The 20,840-nt window shown below is 40.5% G+C and overlaps 2 protein-coding genes across 4 annotated transcripts in view; both read left to right on the forward strand.

Annotated features, from left to right (window-relative positions):
* Positions 1–14,744, forward strand: part of LOC115011388 (natural resistance-associated macrophage protein 2-like) — a 26,345-nt gene extending 11,601 nt beyond the window's left edge. Inside the window, exons 6-17 of one of the 2 annotated variants that reach the window (XM_029436549.1) lie at positions 324–430; positions 1,779–1,849; positions 1,928–1,995; positions 2,286–2,441; positions 3,432–3,590; positions 3,707–3,793; positions 4,215–4,334; positions 4,442–4,591; positions 5,247–5,320; positions 6,242–6,395; positions 6,697–6,838; positions 14,607–14,744. In XM_029436549.1, coding sequence (XP_029292409.1) covers positions 324–430; positions 1,779–1,849; positions 1,928–1,995; positions 2,286–2,441; positions 3,432–3,590; positions 3,707–3,793; positions 4,215–4,334; positions 4,442–4,591; positions 5,247–5,320; positions 6,242–6,395; positions 6,697–6,804 — 1,254 coding nt within the window. In that variant the 3' untranslated portion in view covers positions 6,805–6,838; positions 14,607–14,744. Of the gene's footprint in view, positions 1–323; positions 431–1,778; positions 1,850–1,927; positions 1,996–2,285; positions 2,442–3,431; positions 3,591–3,706; positions 3,794–4,214; positions 4,335–4,441; positions 4,592–5,246; positions 5,321–6,241; positions 6,396–6,696; positions 7,077–14,606 lie in introns of those variants that run through there. The other variant, XM_029436548.1, reaches the window with a different exon arrangement.
* On the forward strand, positions 11,584–20,436 carry ctdsp2 (CTD (carboxy-terminal domain, RNA polymerase II, polypeptide A) small phosphatase 2). 2 transcript variants are annotated; one of them, XM_029436552.1, is made up of 7 exons: positions 11,584–12,264; positions 14,607–14,764; positions 15,874–15,975; positions 16,224–16,280; positions 17,251–17,343; positions 17,749–17,934; positions 18,571–20,436. In XM_029436552.1, the coding sequence occupies exons 1-7, from the start codon at positions 12,204–12,206 to the stop codon at positions 18,694–18,696; spliced, it is 783 nt and encodes a 260-aa protein (XP_029292412.1). In that variant the 5' UTR covers positions 11,584–12,203; the 3' UTR covers positions 18,697–20,436. The 2 variants fall into 2 exon arrangements, with proteins under 2 accessions (XP_029292412.1, XP_029292411.1); XM_029436551.1 differs by lacking the exon at positions 11,584–12,264 and adding an exon at positions 12,794–12,901.
* Positions 20,437–20,840: the final 404 nt, after the last annotated feature.

Genomic DNA, 20,840 nt, shown 5'->3' on the forward strand with positions numbered 1-20,840 from the left:
GCAGCCCAACGACTGTGATTTTAAGAGGCTGGATGAATTAAGACATGTAAAAACAGTACTATCTAAATGTATACATATTTCAACGTATTATATGCAATATTCAGACCTTTTATTGTCTCTCATTGCTTCATATTGCAGCTCCTTCTTTGACATTTATGTATATTTTCATTTCTATCTTCCATTTTTCATCTTCCATAATAAATCTTTCTTGTTACTTCTGTCGGAAACATAATTAAACATTTTCACTCTGTAATAATATGTTAGCTTGGATATTTAATTCATACTGAACTTAATGTCTTAATATCACCTGTGTCGTCTGTCAGGTGCCTCGTGTCATCCTGTGGTTGATGGTGGAGCTGGCCATCATCGGCTCAGACATGCAGGAGGTCATCGGCTGCGCCATCGCTTTCAACCTGCTCTCCTCCGGCAGGTGATGTGAACACACACACATCTAATGATTGGCCTAAAAGTACTAATACTACACTATAAAAATACTCTGGTGCAAGTAGAAGTCCTGTAGGTCTAATCAGGAAATTCATTATTAGTAGTAAGTAAAAGTACTGGCCCCCGTGACTGCTATACTATTATATATTATATCATTAGATTATTATTACTCAGGCAATAATGTTAAAGCAGGATTTTACAGTTGTATTAGGTTGAATTATTATCTAAATAAAAAATAATTAAAAGAAAAAGGTTCCAACAATGCAAGAAATAAAAAATAAATAAAATAGTGCAAGAGACATAATGGTGTAAACATAATGCAGGAATAAATGTAATATATGCATGTGAAAATAGAATAAGATTAAAAAGAAATAGAATAAATTAAAAAGAAATTAATAATAAGAAATAGAATATGATTAAAACACACCTTTTCTATGGAGCAAACATCAGCAAGGTATTAAAATAATAATACGTAGGAAGTAATTTGCCGTCATGGATCGGTGGCTCACGGAGATGTTAGATTCATGGGCAACAGTTCGACAATCAGCAATGCTGTGAAAATTAAACGGGTTGTTTTTGTAACAAATAGGAAGATTTCTTTTTGCTACTTCTATGTTGGATTCATGATTATTTTCAGATATATTTGGAAAAACCTTTTGGCCCCCTGCAGTAACTTTGAGGACCCCCTAGGGGTCACGGACCCCCCGTTGAAGACCCGTGGCTTAAGCGATAAACAAAATAGTTTCCACCTGACGGCTGCAGAGAGTTTAGGACTGCTTGCTTTGCACAGTGGAAAAAAGAATCGTCTCAGATATCCTGTTCTCTCCCCGGCTGTTTGCTTTGGGTGGCCCCTCTGCGTTGAGTGACTTGACTTCACCACTCGCTGATTAGCTCCAGACTGTCCTTAAGTTAGGACGGAAACTTCTGGTTGAAGAATAGAAAGCCTCCTCTGCGCCAGCACCTTCTCTGTGGCACACTTTGAGGCTGCCTGATAAGGTGGAGGAGACGCCGCTTCAAATGTGGGCAGTGCAAATGAGTTTGTAGCTCATAAAAATGGCAGTAAATATATATGTATAACTTCTCATTTCAGCTGAACTGGAAGTTTAATTTATAACAAAACATATTTTATAATCTCTTTTATATGTTTTGTAAGCAAACATGTTAATCTGTAAATGAACTAAAGCTGTTGGATAAATCTAGTGAAGTAAAAAGTACAATATTTCCCTCTGAGCTGTAAAGAGATAAACCTCAAAATAATACCTGAGTACTTACAGAATAATCTCTTTATTACGAGTTTGGTGTTGATTATTTCCACTGTGTGTGTTCACCCATAGGATCCCCTTGTGGGGCGGCGTCCTCATCACCATCATCGACACGTTTGTCTTCCTCTTCTTGGACAAATACGGTAGGTTGTGGTCAAACGCTCACAGTGAAACATGGCGCTACAGCAACAAATGACACGTCTTTATTCCTGTCTCTGCAGGCCTGAGGAAGCTGGAGGCCTTCTTCGCTTTGCTCATCACAATCATGGCCATCACCTTTGGATATGAGGTACAAACATTTACATGACCGAGCAAAACATCGAATGCAAACCATCTTATTTTCTTGCTTTCTTGGTCACTTGTGCTGTGAGCTCGCAGCTGACCTTCAGCACGCTGCATCAGTTCCATTTCTCCTTGTTGCAGTGACTCTGAAATATACAGTGTGTAACATCTGTGCTGCGCTGAGGCTGTCTTGTAGTGATGAGATCTTTGCTGTTTAACAAGAAGACGTTTATGAGGCACCTTTCTGGTTTCATTGTGTATTCAAGTCTGCTCATGCACTGCTTTGTCTCATGCCAGTATGTGACGGTGAGTCCAGACCAAGGCCAGCTGCTGAAGGGGATGTTCGTGCCGTACTGCGAGGGCTGCGGGCCGGTCCAGCTGACTCAGGCCGTCGGCATCGTGGGCGCCGTCATCATGCCTCACAACATTTACCTCCACTCTGCTCTCGTCAAGGTGCGATCAACTGCCGGATATTTGTAGCATTCCCCCTTTTTTATTTTTTTAAATCAGCTGTGTGAAACTTGTATCGGCAAATCGTTAATGTCCAGACGCTGGACGACCGACTGTCCTTCGGTGCAAACATCGCTGCAACAACCCGCTCCTGCAGACGCACTCTGTACAACATCAGGAGGACACGTCCCCTACTGACCCAGAAGGCGACGCAGGTTCTTGTCCAGGCTCTTGTCATCTCACGCCTTGCACTACTGCAACTCCCTCCTCGCTGGACTGCCTGCATGAGCCATCCGACCCCTACAGCTCATCCAGAATGCAGCAGCCCGACTGGTCTTCAATCTACCCAAGTTCTCCCACAATGCACCGCTTCTACCGCTCCCTTCACTGGCTACCAGTGGCGGCCCGAATCTGCTTCAAGACTCTGGTGCTGGCCTACCGTGCTGTGAATGGATCAGCCCCTTCCTACATCCAGGCCATGGTCGAACCATACACCCCAGCACGCTCACTTCGCTCTGCGTCGACCAATCGGCTCGCTGCTCCCTCACTACGAGTGGGACTCAGATACCCCTCAAACAAAACCCGCCTGTTTGCTATCCTGGCTCCTAAATGGTGGAACGACCTCCCCATTGATGTGAGGTACAGCAGACAGTCTTCACACCTTCTGCAGACTGAACACTCACCTGTGTCGACTGCACCTCGGCCGAATGAATAAAACATAATAACTGTTCTTTGTATGTTGCACTTACATTGGTTCGGCTTATTTGTAGCTAATAGTTGAATTTGTATTCTATTGTTTCTGTATGTTGCACTTCAAACTGGCTGATTTGAAGACAGTGTTAAAGGATTGTACCTGTTTGAAGCTGATGTACTTACAAGACTCTTGCTGTTCGGAGTTGCATCCTCATGATTGTTTGCACTTCTTGTACGTCGCTTTGGACAAAAGCGTCAGCTAAATGAACTGTCATGTAATGTCATGTAATGTCCTCTCAGTCTCGAGAAGTGGATCGGTCGAACAAGAAAGAAGTAGAAGAGGCCAACAAATATTTCTTCATTGAGTCGACCGTGGCGCTCTTCATCTCCTTCCTCATCAACGTGTTTGTGGTGGCCGTTTTCGCCGAGGCTTTCTACGGACGCACAAATCAAGAGGTGGTGAGTGTCTCTGCAGCCGCTCGTATAATCTTCAAGTCGTCTTTTGCAAGTTTAAAAACGCGTGTTTTCTTTGGCTGCCGTGCTTCAGCTGTGTGTTTTCTCTTTATTTATTCCAGTACAGCGTCTGCAATGAAACAGGAAGTCCTCATTCACATCTATTCCCTCTGAACAATGAAACACTAGAGGTGAACCTCTTCAAAGGGGTAAGTTCAAAGCTGTTGCTTTTGTAACTTGCATTGCAGAATAAGAATTGTATGTGCAAGAGACTTAATTATAAAATAACGGTCTAAATCAAAGCCACAAAGACGGATATAACTTTACTGTAATGGTGGTAGAAAGCACTATTTCTATTTTATGCTATTTTATACTTCTACTAAACTTATTAGACAGCTTAAATTACTTTGCAGATTCAGATTAATAATACAAAATATAATCGACAATTAAATGACGATGTAATATTATAAATTAAAATGATGCATCACTGGGATAAAACTGTTCTGAGTGCATAAAGAGTCAACTTTTTAACTCAGACTTTATGCATATGGTGTTCTTTATACTACATACCTAAAATCAGGTGTGTGTGTGTGTGTGTGTGTGTGTGTGTGTGTGTGTGTGTGTGTGTAGGGAGTGGTGCTGGGCTGTTTCTTTGGTCCCGCAGCGCTCTACATCTGGGCTCTTGGGATCCTTGCGGCCGGGCAGAGCTCCACCATGACTGGAACGTACTCCGGCCAGTTTGTCATGGAGGTGAGTGGAGGAGGCCGTGCACGAACACACACACGTGTAGCACAAAGAGACGAAATGTCCGCCCGCTCTTGTAAATGTCACAGACTGATGTGTTTTCCTTCCTTCAGGGTTTCTTGAACCTGCGCTGGTCGCGTTTCGCTCGGGTGTTGTTGACCCGCTCCCTCGCCATCACTCCCACCCTGCTGGTGGCCATCTTCCAGGACGTGCAGCAACTGACGGGCATGAACGACTTCCTCAACGTGCTGCAGAGCATGCAGGTCAGGCGGGGGAGGGGGGGAGAAGCTGCTTCATCAACACCTCTTCATCTTCGCCTGAAGGGCTTTTCAATGAGTTCTTATAACCAAGACAAAACAAGGAAGGACATTAATATCATTAAGAGTTACAAACAATTAAACCCAAACATAAGAGAGGATTTAGAAATATTCAGATTTAATACAGTATTCAAAACTCTATAAAATGCTCTTTGAAGCAAAAGCATTCAAGCAAGTAGCAGTGATGCAAAGCCGTTAAATAAATATCCAAATAACAAAATGTGGTCGAATTTGAGGAAGACAAATATCTTAAAGAAACACAGGAAGACGCACAACGGTCTGACAAAGCAGGAGCTCCTGATGCACAAGTCCCCCTAACAGTGTTGGGTTTAATGAATTTAATATGTCATGGCTCTCTACCGGCAGATATCATTTGTATCGGTCATTAGAGAGCCATTAAATATTATATAGTATGAAGGCTGCATTCTTATGACTCTGCCTGTAGTTTGAAGTATTTGTGAACATGAACATAATCAGCTTTTACAGATTAGAGAAGGTTGCTCTTTAATGTTCTTACAATAATTAACATTTGGAGTAAAAACATGCCGTATACAGTGTTTGGAAAAGTTGTGAATATAACTCCATCATTCTTCTCTCACAGTTGCCATTTGCCCTCATTCCCATCCTCACTTTCACCAGTTTGCCTTCTCTCATGAATGAGTTTGCCAATGGATTGTGAGTGTATCTACATCATAAACACACAAATACACATTCTAATAGTTTCTCCTATAACCCATTGTTGATCTCATGCTTTCAAAATATGGCTCTGATAGTTTGAAACATTTAAAAGAATGGTGTGATGAGTGTGGTTTCCCGGCAGGAGGGTATTTTAATTCTGCTATTTTATATTATTTTAATTCTGCTATTTTATACTATTTTAATTCTGCTATTTTATACTATTTTAATTCAGCTATTTTATATTATTTTAATTCTGCTATTTTATATTTTAATTCTGCTATTTTATACTATTTTAATTCTGCTATTTTATATTTTAATTCTGCTATTTTATATTATTTTAATTCTGCTATTTTATATTATTTTAATTCTGCTATTTTATACTATTTTAATTCTGCTATTTTATACTATTTTAATTCAGCTATTTTATATTATTTTAATTCTGCTATTTTATATTTTAATTCTGCTATTTTATACTATTTTAATTCTGCTATTTTATATTTTAATTCTGCTATTTTATATTTTAATTCTGCTATTTTATATTTTAATTCTGCTATTTTATACTATTTTAATTCTGCTATTTTATATTTTAATTCTGCTATTTTATACTATTTTAATTCTGCTATTTTATATTTTAATTCTGCTATTTTATATTTTAATTCTGCTATTTTATATTTTAATTCTGCTATTTTATATTTTAATTCTGCTATTTTTATACTATTTTTAATGCTACTTCACACTCATTTACATCAACACTGTGATTATTGTACTGTAAATGCTCTGTCTAATCTTGTACTGTTTCTGCTGTGAAGCACTTTGGGCTGCAATTCTTGTATGAAAGGTGCTATACAAATAAAGCTTATTATTATTATTATAATTATTATTATAATCATAAACACACTTATTGTCTTTTTCCTGCAGAGTGTGTAAGATCGGGGGAGGAGTCGTGATCTTGATGGTGTGTGCCATCAACATGTACTTCGTCGTGGTCTACGTGACTGAACTCAACAGCGTGTGGCTGTATGTGCTGGCAGCGTTCTTCTGCATAGCATACCTGACATTCGTGGGATATTTGGTAGGTAACATAAGAGCAGTGCATTGAAGTTGTTCCAGTGTGGAATCGTTTAAAGTCATTTCTAAAAGAAGAAATACCCAAAATGTACTGCTTCCAGTCTCTCAAATGTCACATTTGCATGTTTTGTTAGTGTAAAATGAATATCTTTACATTTCTGGACCGTTGGTTTGGCAAAAACAAACGTATTTGTAAATGTATTGCCTCATTAAACTTCTTCTGTATATAACTTGGACATTTCAGCAGCACGGTTCACCATTTGACGCTGCATCTTGTGTAATGTCTCCGTCTCTGTGTGCTGCAGGTGTGGTTGTGTCTGATAGCTCTGGGAGTTTCCTGGCTGGATCCGAACACCAGGAGAAGGAACGACACGAGGATCCTGATCGAGCAGCAGCCGGAGTTTGACTCCTGAATCACAAGTGGACGTTTATTTCAAAGATGCAGCTGTAAGCAACCCGACTGACATTTTACTGTTTTCTCTTGCAGTCTTCGTTAGTGCTGATTTATTTATAATAGAAGTTAAAATGTATTAATGAATGGGATAGACATTTTCATCGAATCTTTAGTTACAACGTAATTACTGATTCAAAAAACAAAAACAAAATTCATGATGAGTTTTGCCAAATTGACAGATTTACAGTTGTGAATAAAAAGATAACGTGATGTCTGATCTGTTTGAATTTAGTTTTGGTGGGTTTCCTTTTTATTGCATAATTTAATTAATGGTTAATACTGCATTCTGTTCTTTAGTTAAGAAAGGGAACTACATATGGGGGGTGGTGATGGTCTAGTGGCACGGCTTCCAATACCAGTGTGCCCCTGAGCAAGGCACTTAACCCGGAGTTGCTCCAGGGAGTGTAACTGGCATTACAGTTGAACAAAGAAAGTTAATCAGTATAAAAATACAAGAAATGCTCATTTACATCCAAAGTCCTTAGGCAGGAAACAGAAACATTACAAGTTAAATCATACACATATACAATACACAAGATATATACAGAGTACATGGTGCAACATGTTTAAAGTGACGTTAACGTCGCATTTAATTATATAGAATATCTGTTTCATGATCGCAACGGCCAAAGTATGAAAGTGTGACAGAAAACCCGTGAGGACGGTATGACCTGGAATATCTTTTTTCCAGCCGTATTCATTTCAATTCAATTGATTATATCATTAGGCATTATATATAATTATAATGCCTAATGATATAATGCATTGATTTATGCGACCTGGACCGAACAGCTTCCTGCAGCACATTCAAATGTTGCAACAATTTCACTTTTAGTTTAGTTTTGCAAGAGAAGCAGGCAGATCAAATTGTAAAGTCTTAAAAAGTTTTAAATGACCTGAGGCCTCTTCTTTTTGTTGTTTTTGGAAGCTGAATTCAATGCTTCATGTAATGTCTCTTTTGGCCGCAGGGAGGCAGTGCACTCCTCACTTCATGTTCACCACCAGAGAGCTGAACAACACATTTAATGACACGGTGTGTTACATCACGTTGTATGTGTTGTTGCGACTGCACAGGAACAGCGTTATTGAGTCGGTTGCAGGCATTTGACTGTAATATTCCTGTATATTCAGATGTGTTTCACATGCCTGTGGTGGCGATGGTATGTCTGAGTTGCAACTATTGTGTAACTGCAAGCAAGCAGTGATGGTTTCACTGTGAATCCAGTCCTGCAGTGCTTCAGCAAGCCGGGGAGAGGCAGATGGACAGGTTTTGCTTTGCATTGTGGCGGGGAACTTTTTTTTTTTTTTCCTGTCATGGAGGCAGAGTTATGTAAGAGGGGAGAGTCTTCCCACCGCCCCTCTCTGTTTTTTGTTTTTCTCAATGAGCCAAATGTCTCCCTGCCTAGGCCTCACAGCCTGTCCAGTAGGCCCCTTTCCTGGAAACATAGCCTAGCAGAGGCCACTCAGGGGCAGGCCTGCGAGGTGGGAGGGAGAGGGAGGGTGGACTCTTCCAGCAAATCACATGATTGTAGACCCTACAGTCCCAGCCCTACATGAGGCTCAGATGCTGCAAGCACATTTCAACAGCTAGTTTGTCATAAGCATGATTGGATGTAGCTAATGCATGGCAGAGTGCATGAGGCTGTAAGTAGATGCTTTGGATTTCCAGGTGTAGTGATGTAGAACTAGAACGACAACACCTGACGGATGGAGTGTGTTTGTGTGTGTGTTTGTGTGTTTGTGTGTAAGAGGTCAATGGGTTTTCATTGTTTTTCCATGCATGTCAACATCCCTACAGATGTTTGCTATGCAGTTTAACTTGACCCGTTTGAATGTTTCTGAATATTTTCTTGTTTGGTGTCAGTGATATATTTACAATTGTATAGATTAATATGATCGAAGCTATTTTAAGAGTGTATTTTTATATTTGCTTTAATGTGTCGACATTTAACAGATTTAAGTCGCTGATTGATTTTGCTAAAAGATATCCTTGATGCATTAGTTATAGCAGAACGCCCCGTGTCGTTTTATTACTGCAGCTCGCGAGAACAGACTGATTTAATGAGTTTCAATTATAAAAATCATTAAATGCGTCATTGAATTGTAAACATACAGTCCCACTGAATAAACACAATAAACCACAGTGTGGAAATACAGGAATTGTATGTCAGGATGATTTTAAAAAATGATCTCATTTGTTTGATTTCATAACTTTTATGAACTTAAACAACAACATGAGGTGGAAGAGGAAATAAATCATGTATTTCCTCTTCCACCTCATGTTGGTATTTTGTTTTACGTGCTTGTGCATTCGTTCTGTTAATTGTTGAAAGATGGATGTAGCTTTAACTTGTACCTGATGTTTGAAGTCACATGTTTTGGGCAGCTTTTTTTTTTTTTTTTTTTTTTACCAGAGTTACAACAGCAGCACCTTGAACACTCAGCTCAGGGCCTCAAACGCCATCTGACCCCCTTTTGCTCCCCTACTCAGAGGAATGCAACATTTCCAGAAGAATAGGGCAGGATGCACCAGAGATCAGGCACAGATAATGCATTTCAAGTGGATTTAGTAAACAGTGGCATCAGCTGCACGCCGCATGACATTTTCCAGCTGTGCAGCCATACTTATTTTGTATATATTTTTACATAGATCTGCCGGTGCTGCCTTAAAATGTCCGACACCAGGAATGCAAACAGCGGGGCCATTCTTGTTTATGTCTTGCATTGTGGCCACTGTGGGCACTGGTGGAGCTTAATGGGCCCACATCTGTTTTGAATGGGTAGAGTGACTATTTCAACCGTGTAGGTTTTTTTTATTAACAAGTTTATTTTATTGTTTTCTTCAGCTGAACTGTATGCAGTTTGTGTTCATATGTGTGCTTTATGATCTGCTGTTGCTGTACATCACAGTTGCTCTCCGTGCATTACAGCAAAGGGGTTTAAGAGGTATATCTTAATATCTGGGGACTGAACATGATCCACTTCTATTTAAAAACAAATGTGTTTTGGTTCTGGCTGCTCAGGAAATCACTTTACTCAGCATAGTGAAAAATGATTGTAAAATACAGAGGATTTGTCTGCAGCTGATTTATTTGAATTAATACAAAACATTTGTTCTAACTAGATTTACACCTAAATCATTAACTTAAAAGTTGATTTAATATTATAGCTGTATTTTAATATGATGCAACAACCATGTAATGTTTATGCTGAGCAAGCCTGTTGTTGCACAAATGAGGGTGATTGCCACAACACAGTGGTTTCCAGAGAAAATAGCAGTTTGTAGGCAAAAACAGTTTTGTTTCATTGTTGTGTCATCAGGGGAAAATAAGATTCCAATACGCTGTCTAACTTGCAAAAAGCGACCTTTTATCGGCACAATTGTGCCAGTAAAAGGAAGTAAAAGGAAAGAGAAAATCAAAGGAACCTTGGTCACTGGTTTCACTCTGCCCTCTGTTACCCCCATACACACAGAAGGCTACTACTGAGGGACAGTAAGCATGGAGTTCTGCATGGAGTTATACCTACCAACTAAACTCTTCGGATGAGGAGATGCTATTCAGTGAAGAATGAGGGGGTCCACACGGTTAATTAAAACTGGAAACATCTGCTCGGCTGTTACATGCATACATAGAAGCAGTCATATGCGAGGAACATCTTAAGTCTCAAACTCTCCCAACACAGCTAATTAAATATGTATGAAAAAGAAAAAGAAGATCACGCAAGTAAAAAACAAATGATGGCTGCTACATACTGTATGTTTAGTGATTTTGACTGAATATAGCCTATCCTTTTAATAAGCTTGTTATTTAATATGCCATCATCTCTGTTTTTGGTTTCCCTGCTAACCAGAGATTTTGATATCGCGATGTTGCACAGTTAAAACCGTGAATGTTATGCTTCTAAACGAAAAGGTAACCCCACTGTACTGTGAGGCCATAATTACCAACTTCTGGGACAATAAGAAAAAGTATGAAACATTACAGGCAACGGTTAAGTTTTCTGGAGATAATTTTGCATTATTTTGGCTTATAATTAATAATAATCCTGATACATTAATTTTAAGTTGAATAACAGTCAAACATGCAGACTACAAACAATAAATACATATTTGTGTAACATAAAATGTAAAACAATAAAGAAAAATGTATTAAACTAAAAAAATAACAATTAAATGGGGTGAAATGGTGGGCAACCTTTAACTTATGTATATCACCATGAAACGTCCCAAGTTGATTACTTGCATTGAGACAAGTATTTGTTGCATTAGGCCTACAAGTTTTCTGAAATGTTATGTTTAAATATGCAAATGAGGCATTATCTAATGCTAACTTTAGGTGAATTTAGGAGAAATCTACAGACGTGAATAGACAACGTATATAAAACACGTAGATGTGTATTTTTTAATGTTTTCTTTCTACTAGTCTAAAAGAAGACATGTTATGAAAGCAAAAATAGCACAACATCTCAAAATTGGCCAGTGCATGAAAAACGATGTTTCTGCGTGTAGTGTCTCACGTCAGGAGAAAGAACTACGCTGCGTGTCTTCTTTCATATTTAAATGTGTAGTTGCAGAAATTAACATTCATTTTTAAATAATTTACTAACAATGTGATCTCGAGCAGCGCTGGAATGTGTTCAGTGCGGCGCGTGCAGGACGGGGAGGAATGCCTTAGCCACGCCCCCCCTCCACCCAGGCGTCCAATAAGGGAGCAGGGACGGTTTCAAGGCGCCCGTGGAGTCCCAACCGTAGAAAAACAAAGCCCCGGATAGCAACGAAACTCATATTTTACATCTAACTGCGCAGGGAAATCCGTTTTATTGCATCGAAAGCGACCGTAGAGGTCGATTCTCGGTGTTTTTCGTCGCTCTTTAAGGCCTTTTGGGCGATGTTGTTTATCTGTAGTAAAGGGGGGCTTGAAACCGCCCTCCCTTGCCCCATTTCCTCGGTTGTTTTCCTCCTCTCGCCTGGATTCTCCATGTTGTTGGTGCAAGAGTACGGACTTCGCAGCGACGGGGTAGAGGGGGCTGCTCGGTGATATTACCCGTAATAGTAATGGTAAACCCGAGACGACGGAGCTGACAGAGTCTCAAATAGCCTCCAAAAAAACATATCCAAGTGCCTTGCCCCCTCCCCGGGCGACGGACCTCCGAGAGAGAAGGAGAAGAAGAAGCGGCGGGGGAATAAAGAAACACAGGAACAAGATAAATCCTGCTCTCATCGAGGATTGTTACTGAGGCGAAGGACAAGTTACCTCGGTGAATAATTTAGTCAACTTGTCAATAAAAGCCAATGAGGGATGCCCATCAGTGTTCGGGGACAGGATTTGAGGATTTTGAGGGCTCCGTGATTGTCAGATGGAAAGTTCTGTTATCACCCAAGTGCAGAAAGAAGACGTTCAAGTGTCACCGAAAACAGGTGAGGTGGGCCCGTGTTGTGTGTGATGTCGGAGTGTTATTACATCTGCTCCATGTGGTGCCGTTATATTAGAGTATTTACTGGATAATGATCGGTATACAGAAAGCCTGTAGTGCGCCCATTTGACAGTTGAGCGCTGCGGACGCTGCCTGCGCGCGGGCGAAGAGGCGCATTGCCCCCCCCCCCCCCCTCCTTTTTTTTTTTTTAAACAAACAAATCTGTCATATTTAGATCTAATCACTATGAAATACACAGGCAGAGTCTGAAAGAATCATAATGTCTCACTAATACTGTCTTCACCTGCATGTCATGAAGATAATAACTGCTCAATAACATGAGGACATTGTTGCGCAGTTTTACCACAGCTACATTCTTCCTATACTATTTAATATAAGGTCAAGTGTAAGTTCACAGTCTCCATTTTCGCACTGGGTTTACCAGTCAGATCTTATCTTTGGATCCTGTTTTTTTTTATCTCTCTTTGTATGTGTAAATGTCGCTTCTTAACATGTGGTGTTGTGATCATGGCTGAGTTCTTCTCCGTGCATCATGGCCAGCTCTCCCAAAGCTCGCCTTGTATTTATGTCGATCAGGTTCCAGCTTGTTTGGCACCATCCCACATCCTACTACTACCAAGGTACAACGTGAGGAGCTCGTCAGTCACCACAGGCAGCACTACAGTACAGTGAAAACCAAGCCGTGTGATTCATTTTAAAACTATGATGTGGTGGTGTTTTGTTCATATTTTATAGGGGGCGGGGGTCACAGATGAGTGCGCGGCAGAAGCATTAAAGACTGCTGCACTGTTCCCACGTTGGTCTGCATTTTACTAGACAAGCAAACAGCTCTGTATTAAATCATAATGCATATGAAAGGCTGGGGGGGGGTTCCAGAGTGGCTGGGGATTATTAACGGGGGCACTGGTATAGAAATACCAGGTGCCGCGGTGTTGACAGCGGAATGCACAAACACACCCCTCTGCACACGCCCATTGTAGCGCTGTTTCAAAGATGTCGTTGTTTGCACGCTTTCCTCAGGCTCGAAAGAGGCTTTGCTCATTGATTCTGGCTCACCACTTGGTTGTTGATGTAGTGCCTATTGCATAATTGCAGGTACTGTTTTAGGAAATAATGTGCAGTGCATTTTTTTGCTTTGCATGTTTTGTCAGATTGAGTGGGTTAAGGTGATTGTATTTCATCTCCGTATGACTAATCTGCTGTTATATGTCCATCCTCTTACATGCAGGGGATATATAATACATGTGTTATGTCATACATGGCCAATACTGCCTTCCTGTGGGAAATCAATAGGCTGGTTTACAATGATTGGCTGTCAGGATTCATATTATTCATGTGGATTATATTGGTTAAATTTGGTTATATTGATTATAAGGGATATATTGCTATTAATTATAAGTGTGCAGGACTAATGAAGGACATCTGAGGAATGACCAAATCAAGCTCCTTTGTCTCTTTCACATGGTGTTGTGTAACATGGCCATTGGTGTGTGTCTGCATTATGTCTTCAGAGCACTGAGGGTCAACGTAGAAACTGTAGATTATTAGAAAGTCTTTACTTTTGACTGTTTTTCAACAGTTCCTCTTTCTAGTAAACGCTGACTGTGTTTACTAGGGTGAATCTGTATTGATGGGTATACGTTATGTTTGCAAGTCCTCACATGAAACACTCTAGAGGGGACTCGCAAGAATGTTTTTCTCCCTTTCTTTCACTACACGTCTTGTATGGGGCTGGGACTCTCATAGTTAGGGTGACTGATCAAAGACTTGCACAGAACACTGAAGTGTGACTGCTTGTCCGGATCACTGACTGACTGTCTGTTCTGGATAGCTTCAGGCAGCCCTGAAAGGTCTTGGTGTTTAAAATGGTTGGAATGTTTTCTGTCTATGTTTTCTGTTGAAGGTAGTGCTGAAAAGTGTGGGTTTTCCCGCCCTCTGTTATTATATAACGTGTACCAGCCATTTCCAGCAGCAGCAGCAGCAGCGGCAGAGCCAGGCGCATTAAAAACAGATTTCATGTGCGTGCTGTGCCATCCCTGTAGACAGATGGATGGTGCCTTTAGGAAAGGGGAAGCTCATTCTACATGTTACAAGTAGCTCATAACTAATTATGCTGTATTTAATTGATTCATTTGAATAATATCTTTCATCTGTTTTCATGTAACACGATTTGTTGTGTGTGTGAAAAAGATTAGAGTACGTGTATCCGACGTGTGATTCGAGGCCCCACTTAACATTTCCATGTTGACGATGTTTCCTCATGAAAATCTCTCTTTGTGTGTGTGTGTGTGTGTGTATGTATGTGTGTGTGTGTGTGTGAAACAGGCCAGGTGAGCCGGTCTTCCCTGAAACAGCCTCGGAGTTGTAACATCTTCAAAGCACTCTTCTGTTGCATCCAAGCTCAGGATGACTCCAAACCCCCAACACCACCACCTTCCCATCAGGCCCTGCTGGAGTCACAGGAAAATGGGATGGTTGTCAAGGTAACACTATTCTTATTCCACACACACACACACACACACACACACACACACACACACACACACTGCTCGCCATTAAAAGAGAAGGTTTGGCCATCTGTAGGAATAAACATGATGAAGAAATGTGCTTATCGTTGTCTTCAAGCAACATTCTTTTTTTTACAACTGCGCACTAAAAGCACTACTGCACCTGTTCTGAACATCTTGAAAGCTAACCGCAACTGTCTGCGGATATGGAATCACTTTGATGTTGGCACTTGATCCTCCAAGGAAGATAAGAACGTCAGAGCGACTATCAACCCTTTGGGCCGACGGGGAGCAGAGAATGGTGTATTGTGTGCTTCGTAATTGCTGAGGTGCAGAAAATATAAAGCCTTGAGCGCCTGCTGCACCCGGCTGGCCTACGCTGGTGAACGCTGTCAGCCTGATTAGAGCTTCAGTAGCATGTAAGGGGCATTTTAATGAGATGCCATGTTTGCTCACATTGAGGAGTGTCCTCCAGCTTCAGGAGCAAACAGGAAGCAGAATCTGTGCAGGCCTGGTTATTGTCTGCCGAATTAAACGATTAAGCGGCGACGGGGTAATGTTACATCGCATTGTTTAGTTGATGAAATAAGGTTGTTGTTGTATTTGTTCTCGATCTTAGTGCGCCTTCCTTAACCAATACATTATGTAATATTTAAATAATTAATTTCAGATGGACTGCTCATAACAACATTAATAACCAGGGGGATATCTAAGAATGGCATTATATCAAGCTAATGTGTTCTCCCTGCAGGTGAATGCCAGGTGCAGAGATGCTATTGGGACGTATAATAAAACACATAAATATGATAATTCTGAAGATCTGCAAGAAGCTGTTACAGTAAATAATGAGTCTCGCTCATCCATCCGCACATACATGCAGCACTAAAACTCAATCGTTTCTAATTTCCCAGAGGTAAAGTTAAAGGACGAGGTCTGATTTTCACATGAATCATTGTATCAACATCGTCAGGACTAATCATGCTTCGTCACTATAAACGTAGCACACGGCACATTGCACATATATGTCTGTGTGTTGCAACAGTACCATTAAAAAAAATAAAAATTGTCTTTGTGTGTCTTCTTAGCAATCCGAATTTAGCCTCCTGCCTGAGGTGGAGGCCCAGGACCAAGGGAAGCTATGTGTGGTCATAGACCTGGATGAGACCCTGGTGCACAGCTCATTCAAGGTACCTCAGTTTGTAGCAGTAGTGCATTTGTCTGGTTAATATTTCTTCTCTCAAACCATCACATGTGCTTGAAGAACATCAAGTGAATTATATTCTGTTTGTGTGTAGGCCCTTCGCAGGGATTTATGTCAGCCGTGCGGAGTCTGCTTCTAAGTGTTCGGTTGTTATGTAAGGCCATGTGAATGTACACGGTGCGGCTCGTGTGAATGAGCATGCTCCAACCATCTCCCTCTGTGTTCCCCCTCCAGCCTATTAGTAATGCAGACTTCATCGTTCCTGTGGAGATAGAGGGGACCACACACCAGGTAAACTACTGTGTGTGAGTGTGTGTGTGCTGTGGAGGGGAAGGGGTAGTGTTTGTGTATGTATGTTGATGTGTTTGCAGCGGTGGCTAAGCTGAGAAGGGATGGGTCTTGTAACTGATCAGCCAGGTTTTTCTGTGACGGCTGCACGGAGCCCTCTGCTGGCCAGATGTTGAACAGGAGATGGCAAGTGGAAGCGGATGCATCAGCAAGACGATTAGTCATTTCAGCGCAGTTCATCTAAAATGTCATGAAGAAGAAGTGATGCAGTGCATGTTCCAAATTCTGTGAAGGTGTTGGAAGAAAACGCTCAACGACCACACCGTGTTGGTTCATCTCGGGTGCAGAGCTTCTCACTATTGGACATGTGGAAATGTAATTAACTCAGAAACGTGATTCCTGGGACCCCATGTGCTGGTGCGCACCCCTCTGTGGGCCTCTGCCTGGTTCAAGTAATCCAGGATAGGCTGGTTAACACTGACACGGCCTATTCTTGATTACTTGTTTCAGGAACCGGCCATTAGCAGCCAACGGACGGAAACATTCATTAATTCAACCAATCATCGGGGACATGTCCTCGTTTTCATTGATGAATTCAAACAGAATTATTACGCAGAAGAACAGCAGTTACATTCAAGAGGACCTGTCGGTACAAAGATGTTAGGTTTTAACGTGTGTTGTGAAATGTTCCGTCTGTGCAGCTCCAAAAGCTAAAAGCAATTCCCCCAGATTGTGTGTTTGCGCGCGAGACTTCAAGCATTACTTGAAAGAGTCAAATAACGACTGTAGGATGGCGATATGATGGACAGTTGTTAAGTTAAAGGCTTTATCAATAAAAAGTCACGTGTCACTGTTAGAGAAGCCCACTCAACCTTGTCGTATAAGATGCAATGATGAGTAGAATCACTGTCTCCTGTAATAAATGCAGTGAATAAAACAGACATTTGAATAGTGCTGTTGCTTTGTATTGCAGGTGTATGTTCTGAAGAGGCCGTACGTGGATGAGTTCCTGCAGAGAATGGGAGAGTTGTTTGAATGTGTGCTCTTTACAGCCAGTCTCGCAAAGGTACTTCATCAGATTCTTTAAATAGATATTTTATCCAGCGCCGAGTGTCTTCTGTGTGATGTTTGATGTCTGATCTGTCAGAGGTGGTTCTGCTTTGTCCTTTAGTTCTCCTTTTACCACCACAGCAGCTGCTTAACATGCTCAGTAGACACCTTGCTCACGTTTAGTGCTGTAGTTTGTTTCTGTGCTCACCTGGAGCCGGTTGTCTCGACTCTTTGTAAGCTCTCGCGTAGTCGAGTTATAACGTTAGCGCAGATGAGCTACATTAATATTGTAATGTAGGTCTAATGTAGTTAAGTGGATGTGTGATGCTACTAGCTGTTTATCCACTATTAGTAGAAAGTGCTTCATTAGTCCAACCTGCTTCTCCCTCTCCTGCTCCCCACCTCCGATGGCCTCCATCAGTATGCTGACCCAGTGACGGACCTGCTGGATCAGTGTGGCGTATTTCGGACCCGGTTGTTCCGGGAATCTTGCGTATTCCACCAGGGCTGCTATGTCAAAGATTTGAGCCGCCTGGGCAGAGACCTCCACAAAACCCTCATCCTGGATAACTCGCCTGCCTCCTACATCTTCCACCCTAATAATGCTGTAAGTGTTCATCTGCTTCCGTCAGACATGTTGTTCCTCCTTGTGTTGAAAATATCCAGGCACATGTACGTAGCACCGCCGCCCGAGACCTGGAGAAGACTGCAGGCACAAAAGTTCTTTTTTTAAACATGGCAGGGACACTGGTACCAAAGATAACTTATTTTCCCAAATGTTTTTGACAAGATTAACTCCAGACCTCAAGCTTGATATCAGGAGGTCTGGTAATGTGAGATTAGCTCTTAAAGAATTACAGATCACATGAAATGAAAGTTTTATGCGAGCAGATTTAGTTCTCAGTGTTTGAGAAATATTGGGCTCAGATGATTCTTAATGCCGTACTGAGCAGAGCTGCGACTAATGATCATCATTGGTTATCATTTAATCAGATTACTTTATTGATTTCTTTTGTAATATGGTGCAGAATTGTGAAACATACCCCACTATAACATCATCTTTCATGCTTTCATATATGATGAAGGAAAGCAGCAGATCCTCACGCTTCAGGAACAGAAACGTTATTTCAGTTCTAACCCTAAATGTATAGAAACATATACATAGCATTTATATTACTCTAAATGTAAACACTACTCTGATCCAGAACTACGACAGTTTGTGAGTGACAGTTTGTCTCGTCAGGTTCCTGTGGTGTCATGGTTCGATGACGTGGACGACGCTGAGCTGCTCAACCTTCTGCCTGTGTTCGAGGAACTTAGTCAAGCTGATAATGTTTACACCCAGCTGGACCAGCTGCGTGGACATTAAGCTCTCAGTGGACCCTCTCAGCTCCCTGCTAAGACCTCCAGCTCCAAACCTCTTCGACTACAATAGAACCGTGTATCGACAATAGATAATAGTTTTCAGACGTTGTTCTCCTCTGCACAAAATCTTCTGTTTAGAACATTGTATTAGTGGGTGTGGGGGGGGGGGGGGGGGGGTTAAGGAAATTGCAAGCTTGGAAAACACAATGTGTTTGGCTCAACTGAAACTAAAGATTGCAATCTGAGGCCTTTCCTCTGAACCTCAGCGCTGACTTTATTGACAACCACTATTTGAAAGAGCGGGAAACAAGAACCAAAGCGACCCCATCACAATCACTCCAGTTAGAATATTAAAGTGCTTCTTTTGCCAAAGCAGAAGCCCGTCTGCCCTGACTCGACTTTTGGACTTTCTTTTTTTAATTCTTGTGCCTTTTTTAAGGAACAACAACAACAACAACATCAGCTCTTTTTTAAAAATTTCCACCAGATTTTATACATTTGATTTCTTTTTATAGGTTGTTTTATAAGGAAATCTATTTTTAAACCGCGAACATGGTTCCTCTATGCAACCCAGTAACTACATGGACAGTACCTCCTATGTAGCCAGTCAATAATTGCATTCAGCAGATGTAAACATTACTGTAGCCTTATTTACCTGTAAATGAGCAGCAAAACAAAAGTGTATTTTACCTATTTGTACTATAAACGCAATTTCTACAAACCATGCAAATCTACATCATAACGGTCAGAATGATATCTGGCACGAGTTACGTAAACGGGGAGAAATCTTGTCTCTGATGGTCCGTTGAAAGCAGACACACTGGAATATGTTGGCACATAGGACGACCATAAATGCCACAGTTTTCAGTCAAGGTTTAATAATAATTCATTTGTTACTATGTTTTTCATTTATTACTATATGACAAACAACTTGCACTTGTTTATGTTGACAGTGCTGAAAGTAAAAAACTGTGCCTTTTAAAAAGAATCGGACAGAGAATTGTGTTCTGCCTGAAAAGAGATTTGTAGGCCTTACACACTCTGATGTGTCATGCTGAGCGTGAGAAAACACTGTCGAGAGCAAGTGTAATGCCATGTGGCTGTGGTACTTGCAGTGCAACACTTGAAAATATCAAATTTGATTTTTTTTAGCATGTGTGAGCGTTTTTTCTATATTTATTGGCCAAAAATCTGTATTGTCCAGTACTTCTTAATGCTTAACATTTTGTATTGCAATCCATTTGCCTACTTTGAGGCTGGCCTTGTGTTTTAACTGTTTTACCTGTGCCTAAATAACACACGTTTTGCTGTCAAAGTTCATAGATAATTCAAAACCTTAAGCAGTTAAATCAAATAAACTAATACACGAAGACTCAATCACACAAGAAAACATTTTCTTTTTACATTTTTAATTCAATACAACATATTTTGTGGGGTTATGTTTCCTGGGTAATATGGTTTTTCTATGATGTTTAATGTCTGATGCAATTATTGCCTGCATGTTAACGAGTAAAAGATGACAATGAATCTGTACCAGTTGTGATGACCAAAAGTATTTGTTTAGACAGTCACAATTTGTCTTTGTGTATCAGAATAAATCAAACACTCATTTTGTCTGCCTGATCTGACCAAAACTCTAAAAGACAAGGTGCTACCAGTTTTTATATTAAAATAAAAATTGGTTATATTATTCTGTCTGTATGTTTTTCTTCATCTCAGGGACACAAATAAATACTGTACACCACTGGGTTAATAATTTAGAAAGCACTACTTGCTCACATGAACATATCTAAACTTTGGTAAGTCTAAATATATTTTATATTTTGAACACATACAGTGTTACATTAAACTATGTACATTTAATTAAGTAATTAATAACAATCGTACTTACAATTTGAGTAAACTACTACTTTATAGTTCTTCAGAGAAAACTAGTACTTTTTTACTATGTATTTGAAAGCTATAGTTACTTTTCAAATTAAGATTTTTCTTTTACTTATAGAATAAAATAATGTTTCATATATAATGAGAATTGTTGGAGGTCTATATTCATTGCATATGATCAGAATAAAGTACTTGAAAGTGTATTAATATATAGAAACTAACTTTAAATACATGCATTTTTCATAACTAACATCGTAAGTCTAA

This window comes from Cottoperca gobio, chromosome 7, assembly GCF_900634415.1.
Source record: "Cottoperca gobio chromosome 7, fCotGob3.1, whole genome shotgun sequence".
Classification (NCBI taxonomy): Eukaryota; Metazoa; Chordata; class Actinopteri; order Perciformes; family Bovichtidae; genus Cottoperca; species Cottoperca gobio.